This window comes from Monopterus albus, unplaced genomic scaffold (genome assembly GCF_001952655.1).
Source record: "Monopterus albus unplaced genomic scaffold, M_albus_1.0 scaffold273.1, whole genome shotgun sequence".
NCBI lineage: Eukaryota > Metazoa > Chordata > Actinopteri > Synbranchiformes > Synbranchidae > Monopterus > Monopterus albus.
In genome coordinates, this window is record NW_018128153.1 from 78,063 (window position 1) to 89,848 (window position 11,786).

At 43.4% G+C, this 11,786-nt stretch overlaps 1 protein-coding gene across 5 annotated transcripts in view; it reads right to left on the bottom strand.

Annotated features, from left to right (window-relative positions):
• Positions 1 to 409: 409 nt before the first annotated feature.
• The window catches only part of pdgfab (platelet-derived growth factor alpha polypeptide b), a 19,278-nt gene continuing 7,901 nt past the window's right edge, over positions 410 to 11,786 (bottom strand). The window contains exons 5-8 of one of the 5 annotated variants that reach the window (XM_020622138.1): positions 3,903 to 4,029; positions 3,321 to 3,338; positions 3,099 to 3,240; positions 410 to 2,582 (exon numbers count right to left, since the gene is read on the bottom strand). In XM_020622138.1, the coding sequence (XP_020477794.1) occupies positions 2,528 to 2,582; positions 3,099 to 3,240; positions 3,321 to 3,338; positions 3,903 to 4,029 (342 nt within the window). In that variant the 3' untranslated portion in view covers positions 410 to 2,527. Of the gene's footprint in view, positions 2,583 to 3,098; positions 3,339 to 3,902; positions 4,030 to 11,786 lie in introns of those variants that run through there. The other 4 variants (XM_020622140.1, XR_002276757.1, XM_020622141.1 and 1 more) reach the window with 4 other exon arrangements.

The window sequence follows — 11,786 nt, forward strand, 5'->3', positions numbered from 1 at the left end:
GTCGTTCTACATCTGCCTGCGAGCAGTTTGGAGGTGCAAGATACCTGAGCGTGTAATGTTAATTTTACCTGTGATCCTTTGAATAAATCAGCACTGTTTTGAAGTTACTTGGACTGTCTCGTCTCTCAGAGTTAGCAATGGTAAGAAGAACCAGTCCTTCAGAGCAGTAATGCTTTTCTTTCACATGCGGGGTGGTCCGTCTAACCTGGAGGTTTCATTACCTCACTTTGTGCCCGTTAGACTGTCTTCATCTTTATTGCTGCATGACATCTCCTTCTATACCTAAATGTATCCAAAGGCACCCTCCTAGAGACACATCACAAATTATGGGACTCAACATTCAGTGAACCACTTTGTAAGCAGAAATATATTTATTGTTGAAAACATAAATATATAAATTATGATTATCGCTGCCTTTATCCAATGGAAGCCCAAAAGAAACATCATGAAGGCTTAATGATAGCATAAAGGCATTTTCCTTAATCAAAAAGCTTGAAGTGTGGTCCCTGGTTGGCTGACAACATGATCTTACATTGATGTGAACAGTGATGAAACATTAGCCTTATAAATATAGCACCATTCAACTGATGGCTAGCTAATTCACAGGTGGGATGTGTGTATGTGTGTGTTAGCTCTAATGTTCACAAGTCAGCAGTAGCTGATACAGCTACGTTTCAGTCAAACTCTTCTCTTTTGACTTTCACTTGACTCACTTCACAGAGCACATCTCTCAATCTCAGATTTCCTCATTTGGACACAGGGTGGAAGACAAGCATTGTTTCTGCACCGCATTGGTCTGGTTACAAATCACTGTTATAGGAACCGGTGAGGAAGCAATTGTTTGTTCCATCGGGTCAGCGGTTAAGGCCAGCACTCTACTGTTTTCAGGCCACCTTGAAGCACTCATCATCATCTGTCCTAATGGTATGTGACTGCATAAGTTGTGGGTCCTTTTAAAGGGTGGAGCAGTCAAAGATTTGTTCTCTTGTCAACAGAGGAGTAAGGTCTTGCTAAACAAGGAGCCCATTCATGCACTTGTTGATTTGCTTTGCTCACTTATTCACTCTTTAAAGTGGACTTTGCTCTGTGCAAGCACAACATGTGTGCTTGTGAAGCAGACCGGGCGGGCATCTTCCTTATCAACTGTGCGATATGCATGAACACATGCACACCCTGTTTATCCCTCTTCTTACACATTTGCAGACATGAGCAGCTCTAACATTTTTGTGTGTTTATGTGATTGGCATGCACACACTGTAATGTGCTGAATGCACATTTGTGTAAAATGTTACTTACATAAAGGATTCGGTGCTTATCACAGCAGTAAACTAAACCACATTATGCCTACTAACTATAAAGTTATCATGTTTGAGCCATTCCGTCCCCCTTTTCATAGCTCTAATTCACCGACACACACGGACTAACAAGTACTGGTGGCCATTTCTCATCTAATCCACTCTAGGCCCACATTTTTGCACCTTTCCAATGGATTAAATACAGGCATCGAACCACAACAAAAGAATTAAACATAATTCCTGCTTTGATATAAGTAAGCATAATATATTTCATAACAAAAATAAAGCATCTTCCTGTACTGACTCACATCTCCTCCTTGCATACATATATCCAAACCATATACAAGACTTGACATCATTCAGATATACGGTAATATAATAAGAAACATAGATGACAAGAATAACAACAACTAAACAAAAGGATGCTCAGATTGTGAAACTGATGGTTACAAAAAAATGAACCACACAGAACTCTTGCATGTCTCCAAAATCATAAAAAACATCCTTTTCATTTGTACTGGAAGAGACAGAAAGCAACCGTCCAGACGTATAAATAGTTTGTATGAGTATTGGCGCATATTCCTTTGAAAATGTAACTGTACATAGCAGGTGGGCAAAGTCATAGACCACCAGAGGTCTCAAACAAAATATCCTTTTTCCTCCGAGCGAAAAACTAAATGTTTCATGCTCCATAGTCTTTTGAAAAAAAAAAATCTCTATAACTCCATTGTTTTCCTATATCTCTTTTTCTTTCTTCCTGTGTATGCAAGGGTCATTTAAACAGGGCAGGGCACTTTTATGTCGCCCAGCTAGAGGTCATCCACTGCTGTTTTGGAGCCTGAACACTGGATTTCCGCAAACACTTAATCCAACTGTGTGATGGTTGTTTCTATTGTGCAGCTTGTTCAAACTAAGTCTGTCAAACTGTTCAACACAAATTGTTCTCATCATCTCCCTTTGGCCTCTTTTCACCCTGCCCAAGCTTCACAGCATCTTTGTCTTCGTAGTCAGCGATAGGATTCCGGTGTCTGGGGACTTGGCGTTCCACAGCTGAAGTCATCATCACTGGTTAATGGTTATCTTTTTTTAAAGCACCTTTGGCATCTTATTTATTTTTGTCTATTGTTTATTTTTCACTCTCATCTTTACAAAAAAGTTTGTCTTTTTAAAAGAAGTTTTCGTGGTGCTGGGGAAGAGGACAGAGCAGGTCTCCTGTTGGTGGCATCCTCTATTTAGCTCCCTCCCACACTGAAATCCCTTGTTCTGATTGGCCTCACCTCACATCCACTGTAGGCAAGACAGTAAAAGCTACGATTAGTATCACAATTTTACAAACACAATAGATGCTTTTCATCATGAAATAATAGCATTGTTTCATTTTGTGTATCAATTTATTCATGCATTTCAAACAAGCTGACACAACACAGACAAAGACCCACGGTGAGCTGAATCATGTTGCTCGAGATTTCTGAAAGATTGATCACACCACCCATCGATATGCCAATATTGTATCTGTGCATTATTTTGTGTGCGCCCAGAACAAAAGACAAAAAAAAGCAACAAAACCTTTGTGGCACAAAATATTACCAAAAAAAATCTCTCTTTTAGTGACAGAGGTGTCTTTTAAGCTGTGAAACAAGACATATAGTTGGTGTAGTCTGCCTGCATAACACAACCAAAAGTGTGCATTCACAATCACAGCACAATGACACAAAACAGATGTAGTGTGCATGCTCAGCACATTACAAGATCATAACATGCAGCATTAGGGCACAGAGCATGTTACTCCTTGCCCCCCCTCACATTGATTGGCTGTGATGTGATTGGTGGTGGTGATTGGCAGGCCCTTCTTGCATCCTGATTGGGCCAGTGCAGTGCCAGAAGGTGAGAGAATGCCAAGAGGACACTAAAGTCCTACCTGTTGCCTTCATAGCTCTCCAGCGGACTTTGGGAAATGAGTGCAACTTTATTATGTTGCCAATAAATCCTTGCTGGACCTTAGATTTTTAGGTTTCCTTTTTTTACCTTTAGCCCTACGATGGCCTGAAAACACAAAGTTGGGGAGGGTAGATAGGAAGGAAGGTTAAAAGCAAGAAACAGGGTTTATGATACAGAAAGAGGCACCGCAGCCCTGGGACAGAAGCAGAAAGTACAAAGATATGGCACACTATAAATACTTAAAGTGCCTTATCAGCACACATCACTGCTCTTATCTAAAACCTGAGGAAGAAAGAGGCTTCAGATCAAGGCACTGGAGGATTAACCTGTTGTCATGCTAAGCAGCCTTTGGACACCCTCCTTTAACACGGAGACTTAAATATACTTTCTCACACACATCCTCATCTATGAAGGCACAAACACACATGCTTTAAAAGTTTTGCAATAGCAGGCCACCTCAGTGTGTCTGTTTGCGAGCAGTGATAGAAAAAAGATCATCCGGTGCAAAGCCAAAGAGCAAGACAGAGAGAAAAACCATCAGACAAACACAAGGAAGGTAGGAAAGCAACAAAATGCACGATAGCAAATGAATGAGCAAGATCAGGACTCAGGCCATCAAACTCAGGCAATGCTGGGACATTATCTGTGATAGTTTAACAATACATTTACCCGTTTCTGCCTCTGGGTTCTCCACCATATGATGCTGCAACGTGCACACACACTCCAGGTGGTCTTCTAATCGCACAAAGACCTCTTTCAGCTTGGGTTTCCTCCTCACATACTCCACCTTAGCCACCTGACGGGAGGAAGAGAGAAAAGATTAGCCACTGAGCTCCAGCACCATCATTACTCTTTGCCATGCAAGTGTTGACCATGAATGTACACTCTCTTTGCTCATCCACTGGCATCAAGAGGCACAGTGCTCGTTCATAAACCGATTCATAAAAAAACCGACAGCTGACGATTTGCCTCGTGCTTGAAGTGTGACGGCAACATTCCTCAGAGGCTGATGCATTGGGCTCCACTCACTGTGTGCTCTACAGGCTGCTGATCAGGTGTGTAAATACCGAATCAAGGGTACGGCTCTGTCCAAGCAAGTTCAAACAATGGGAGAGGAGAGATGGAAGGAAGCAGTATACGCCCTAAGGTTTACCCTGGCAGGAGAAAAGAGGCTGGGAAATCCTCACCCCCACCCCTCCACCCTGCTCCAGGGCTTGAGCATCCACATCCAGACAGAAACACACCATAAAGTTCCTTGCCTTGTCCTGACATGTAAGCTGGTTTTAAATCACATTAATTTTTCCTAATGATCTCAGGGAAAATGTTGCTAAACATGTGCATACAGGAAACACAGTTTACATGGTCTAATCTAAGCTGAACACCAATTAAAAAAACACAAAAGCAACATGGGAATTCCTATACTTCAGTCCAGCTAACACCCTCTCATTTAAACACAACAGGGCCGACCTCCACTTCTCACCTAACAGATAGTAATGGAAAGGACCAGTCCTCAGAAGGTCATGAACAGGCTGTGTTGATGAAAGCTGCATAGAGAAAGTTACATGGAGTTTTTGATGATCGTGTTGTATAACACAGGGGAAGTGGCCATAGGCTTTTACCTCTGTGATCTGAGTGCCAAGAGCAGGTACCCTCTCCATCCACCACTGAGGGTCTGGGAGGTCCATGGAAACATTATCCCCTACTTCACCCATCTTCCTGATCACAGCACAAGGGAGGATACTGACTGACAGTCTCCCAGCGCTCACTGGTGTTATAAATGCATGGTTTTGCAGTCGGCATGAAGCTCACACATGCACAGATGGAGGACCAAAACGAATGAGAGGCTGTCTTCTTCTATGATGGCATACTGCCAAAGCTGGCACTTGGTGCTGAATTAGTCATGCAGACAAACGAACATACTGTACCAATCCCTGTCTGTTAAAAGAAAGTATGATGTTGACATTCACACAGTGAAAGCTGGCTAAAACTGAGGGTGAAGTCAGGAATAGTTTCTTTCCATAGAGAGAAGAGAAAGAAAAGAGGGTAAGGAAGCAAAGGATCTATGCACTGAGCAAACAGAGGACAGTGGTGTCTGGTTTAGCGGTCGTGTGTTTACGGTTTTCAAGCCTTGATAGTAACAGAGAGCAGGTAAAATGGCCAGAGCCAGAAAGAACTGAGAGCATAATAAAGGTGGACCATCACTCTCATTAGGGAAGGGAAGGCCGAGTGTGTGTGTGTGTGTGTTAGTGTGTGTGTGTGTGTGTGTGTGTGTGTGCAAACAGAGGGGGTTATTTAAAGAAGGGGGAGGAGGGACTTCCCCTAATCATGATGAACATCACATTCATGTGTTACCTATTAACATTTAGTTTCTGGATTGCCCACTGGGAAAATCTGTTACACTAACAATGACAGGATAGATAGAGAAGTTATCAAAGCTTTATTGTTATCTACCAAAAGCGCAGACAGCATCACAGAATGACATGAATTTCCCAGAAAACCACTGGTAATATTTAATCAAATTATCTGAATGAAAACCAGGGCAGGGGGGAGAGAATGAGAGGAAAGAGGGATGAAAACTGCAGCTGTCTCCATGGACAGCTCTGCTGCTGTTGGTTACGGGAATCCTGGAGCTGAGGGGGTTTTCAGAAGTAACCAGCGGGGAAGCCAACAAAGTCATCCATGTCTGACACTTACTACTGACTAATGACTAACACACACACAGACCCAAACTTTTCTGGGCAAACAAATAGCTATTGACAGGAGGATAAAGCAGTGGGGGCCCACGTGATGTGAGGCCCAGCGGCAGGCTTGTCTCCTTGCCCCTCACACAGCAGGGTTAAAAATACTTCCTGCATATGCACACTTTCATATTTGTGTGTGAATACATATAACAGGGCTATATAATACTTCTCAGTCAGCCTTTGCTCTGCCCACTTTGTCAACACTCTGTCTTGTTTGCTGTTTCTTGTGTTATGGGAACATGTTGACACGACGGGAATGATGGTCTTCACTCATACCATTTTTCAACTTTACATATAAAATTCTGTCTTCCTCAATTTTAAAAGCACTTTTTCACTTTTGAAACAAAGAACACCAGCTTCCTATCCAGAGTCAGTGACTTCTCACATAAAACATTAATCAGAAAGAGACCCGCATGCTGCGACAAGGGGCCCCACGCACTCTTTGTATAAATCAAATCGCTTTAAACCCTCTAGAAAGCCAAGGCCCTGAGAAAGAGTCCCCCCAAGTGGCTGTGGAATGATATCAAATCCAGAGGGTTAGGGTGAGCCAGGGGGCTCTGGGAAGTGCTCCCCCTCCATTTGTCCTCAGTGTGAAGCTGATTGTCCCGTTTAGGTTAATTGGGAATCCCCTGAGCATGAAGCACTGATGAGAGCATGATGGAGGGGAAAGTTTTATTCTGACCTTCCAAAGAAAACACAATGGGGATGTGCACCACAGGGGATCGTGAGCTGGAATAGTGACAGAATCAAGTGAAAATAAATAAAAATGTATTCAAGTGTTTGAAGAATGGAGGGGTGAAAGGAGGTAGGGTGGGGCGGCAATTCAGCTTTCAGGGGGGAAACTAGGCAAGACACTCAGAGCTTGTTCCCCAGAAAAAAAGACCTCTTGTTGAGATAATACAACTGTGATCAAGTAAAGGAGAGGAAGGGAACGTTCTAGAGATGAGGAATATAAAGAAGCCTTCTCCATCTGTTTGTCTTCGGAAATCAAAGAAAAAACAGTGACACCCCGAAGAAGGGGAAGACAATCTGCAGAGCGAGAGAGAGCAAACTACAAAAAATGCAGATTGAAAATCAGACAAAGACAGGCTAGACAGCCTCTGCCCTCTGCTTCAACCCCCACAACACACAGACAAACACCCGGGGGCAACGGGAGCAAGGGGTTATCACAGGTGGTGTGTGGAGAAAAGAGGAAGCAGGGAGAGCGTTTATCATGTCACTCACAGGATTGCAATGTCCAAAATTGCACTTCACGGCATAAAGCTCTCTCTCTCTCTCTCACACACATCAGTGTATCACCAGATGTGAATATCTATCTGCCCCTGACCACATTCTGTGCTGTTCTTCCTTTCTCCTCAGACACTGAAAAAAACATCATGCAATATCAGATATCAAAGAATCCAAAGTTGTTTCATCTTTCCGTTTATTTTTTCCCTCCTTCTCATGTCTTCACATAACAACAGGAGCGCATGTGAGAAAGACATTATGGTGCACTTAAAAGAGGTAAAAATAAAATAAGAAATAATACAGACAGGGACTGACAGAGGGGTAAAATTAGTCATTGGAAGATAGCTCTGCCGCAGGAGAGAGACAGAAGGAGTGAAGAGGGAGTGAACAACTATTTCACATAACAGACAATCTGAATGAGCGGGACTCAGCAGAAAAGAGAGGTAGAGGAGGAAGATGAAGAGCAAAAGGGAAGACAGGAAAGGAGGAGTGAGGGAAAACAGAGAAACAAAGTACAATATGATTAACATAAGGCTACTTTTCCTGCTTGAGCCGGTGCAACAGTAGACAAACTCTCCAGCTTGGTCGGGACACTCCCATGGTCTCTGACCTCCACCACCACCACCCCGTCGTGCACACCACAAACTCATTTATACACACACACACAAACTCCCTCACCCTTCCTCATATAGTAAAAGAGCTGAGTGAATAAAAAGGGAAAATAATTCACAGCTGCAAGGAACTTCAAACAGGGAGGCCCCTCATTCCCATCTGCCCCCTCCTCACATAATCCACAGGACCCCTCAGATTATCATAAATCATGCTCACTGTATCACCGTCATACTGTCTTTTATTTATGAATCACCCCATAAATCAGGGTCCCACATAAATGCAGGGCTGCAGCTACTGCTTCCCTCCACACACAGTTCGGACCCACTGTCACTGAGGTAATTGTCGGTGTGTGTGTGTGTATTTGTGTGTAAGGGTCAGGGCCAGCGCAGGGACACTCAGCACTGTGGCTGCATCCGCCCGCCCCTGTCAGCTTCCACTTTGATCCAGCAGGCATCAACACTTCATTTCTCTGAGGCCTGTCTTCCTCTTGCTGCAGTTTCACACAAATGGCCTTGTTCCTGTGCTGTGGTGGGGGAATGGAGAACGGAGCACACTCCCTGTCACACACACTCACAAACAGTCTCCTAGGGGTTATACAGATGTGAGCTGATGGCCCTGTCTGACCTCTGCAAAATACTTGTACATAAACTTCAAGAGGCGGTAAATATTTTCAGTTACTACACAAAATGAATTGAGAGAATCTGAACTGTATTCTTGGCAAATGATGTCATATTAATTAGATTATGACTGATATGATAATAAAAAGGGTTGCATATCATGTTTTGCTACTATTTTTACAGTTGTGACAACTTCCTAAAATTGCAGAAAAACAAAGCGTGAAAATTAGATTACAAAAACACCACACAACGTTTGTATTTCCTTGATTACTTTATGTATACCACAAATATAATACTTAATGAATGAAGAAGGGAAATATAATGAATTTACAGAGCAGATGTCCTGCAAAAGCCTTAAGAGTTAATGAATGAGAGGATGAGAGACAGCTCCATTCTTTGCCTGTGTCATATTTACTCAGCCCCATTGGAAGAACAGAGAGGCATTTCAATTCACACACACTCACACACTAAACTGCAAAAGTGCACAAGCATCTGAACTCTCTTCATATCTTCCACACACCAGCTCCTCAGTCCTCCCTGTCCTAAATCATCTGTTGTTTTATGAATGAGAAAAGCAGCAGAGATGCTGGACTCAGCTGCCATCGTCAGAAGACAGAGAGAAAGAACAGAAGGAATACAAGATAGATGATGTGAAATGTGTATAAATGACAGGATAATAAGAGAAGAGATGAGAGAAGACCAGAGGAGAGGAACTGAAAAGATGATGAGAGAATTTGCCTTGTGCCAACAAAACAGCAATGATAAACTAACATACATTAACTCTGATATTTTTCATTATAGCAATTTCCTGCTAAAACTATACCGCTGCAACTCTAAGATTATCATGAAACAGCAATGCTGTGCCAGCCTTCTTTAATAAAACACCAAAAGCAAAAAGAAATGAGGAGGAGAAATGTGAAGGAATCACTCAGAAGAAAAACAAACATGAGAGCCAAGATGCCGGGCTGGGGGAGTGAGTATGGTGTCATCAAGTGCAAAAGGAGGTGGGGATAAAGGAGGAGTTAAAGGAATGCTGGGGTGGTAGAATTATATAAAAACCTTTGCTGATTAGGAACTTGGTTTGCCTGTCTCCCCAGCATTTCTGCCTCTCTATCTCTCTCTTTCTCAGCCTCCCTCATTTACACTGAAAACTGAACCGTCTCTAATCACCTGGCAAGAAGCTTATTTTTGCAGCTCTCTCTCTTATTGGGCCCTTTCCATGCCAAGACATGCAGATAACACAAAAACTATTTAATGCAGTCAACATGCATACAAACTAATACACAGATAAACTTATCACAGTAATAGACCAAAGTGCAGAAGAATAAAATGCAAAAGAATGAAAGCAGGGGGAGAGGGAAACCAAGAAAAAGAAAGAGAGTGACTTTTAGATCTGCCCCCTCTCCTCCCTCAGGCTAGTCCTATTTAAAGTTGGCTTTTTTTATTATCCAACTACTGAACAGGACTTGTACAGTACACAAACCACTTCTCTTTTTTGGGCCCGTAGCATTTAAAAAGGAAAGACAGAGAAAGAGAAGAGGGGAAATAAATAAATAAATAAAGGTGCCGTTTGGACAAATCCATAGTGGCATGAGTTGGAAAGAAACGCAGCAAATGTGTTCTTTTCTCATCCTCGGCCAACTGAAGGAAAACAAGCCGGGCCCAGTGTAGACAGGCAGCATTTTTAGCTTTCTAATAAATGGAGGGAGAAGCCCAAACTGAACCCCTATTCAGACTAACTGCTGAGGAGACAGACAGAAAAAAAAACAACACTTGGCATGAGGTCAGTTTTTTTCACACATAATATGGTGAATGTCTTCAGACCAGAGTGAGGCCTGACAGATGACCTTTCCAGTGATGCAATGCCCCTCAGCCCATCTTGCCCACACCTTGATCCACATGGAAAAACAGCCCCGCAGAGCCCTGGCCACCACGCCTAAAGGACCCTCTCCAGTCAGTGTGCTGATTTTGTCCTCAGTGTCATGATGGGGACAAAGTCACATGGATCACGGCATTCCAGGAATAGCTGAATCAAGCCTGAGAGTCTCTTGTCTGCCAACATCAGTGTTTCTCCACTCGTCCTGTTCACTGTGATCACAAACAGAGCTCCTATTGAGGATGACAGACACCGGCAGTCTGGCAGACGGAGAGACAGACAAGCTTGCATGCAGACACACTCACAGGGTTGTGCTGTATCCTGTATCAGTGCTCGACTCTCACTATGAGTCAGCATTTCTGACCATAAACCCTGTTCCCTGGAAGCAGTGCCCTGTGCCCTACAATGGCCATCTTGTTAGTGCAGCAGTGACTAAAACAAGAGGTCAGAGAGGACATCCTTCTATCTCACCTGAAATCTCCCTGACCTGAGCAAGTGTACCGACGGGAAAGAGGCAGCAGCAGGTGGAGTTGGTACTTGTTTTATTATTCTGCTGATCTACTGAGGCGGCATCTTTTAAGTACCTGCATGAAGAGCAGAAGAGAAAGCAATGTGCCAGTGCCCATGGCCGGGCACCATCATAGTGATTAAAGAGAAGAGACAACAAAGTGCAGAGATGGATTCAAAGAGAAACACAAACACAGTCAGAGTGTTCCAGGCTATCCTGTTTATCCCCCAGTCGTCTCTTACTCTCACAGAACAGAGCACATAACTTCCATACCTCCAAACAGAGCTGTGCACTAGCTAACACGCTGTAGTGTAAATATAACAGAAATACGACACAGTTCCAGTCACGGTGTCTCCTCTGATCCTGAACAGAAGGACATGTTTTCAAGCTACCAATGCCAAAGAGCCTCTGAGAACAGTGCAGTCTCCTTCAATCTCTTCCTTTTTCTCTTTGTCACCTCATCTTCTTAGGGATAACTGCCCCCAGAAAAGACAAAGGGCCAAACAAACAGAGAGCCATGCAATAGCCAGTGACATTCAGACATTCTCAAGATACAGGTGACTGTTTCTCTCTCTCTTCCTCTGTCTGTCTTATATCTGGCAGGAGCATCCTTCTATTCAACAGATATCCTGGCTGCAGGTGCCAATTAGCCTTCTTCCCTCTTGCTCTCCTGGCACTACCACCCTGGCCTCTCGCCAGACAAGGGAGATGAGGAGAGAGGGTGGTGATTGGATGAAATGGAAGGAGAGCAGAGGTTAGATGACCTCAGTTTGAGAGAAGAAAAGGAGGGGCAGACTGAAAAAAGGAGAGGAGCTCTGAAGGGATGAGGGAGTAAAGTAGGAAAGAAGTATGAAAGAAGGCAGGCTGACACAACCTTGTCTCCCATGTGATTTACTTACCTGATGAAAGGGTGATTTCAGTGTGAAGTGGGTGTGGTTGTGTGGTTGCTTTGTGGGATGCAGTAATAATTTG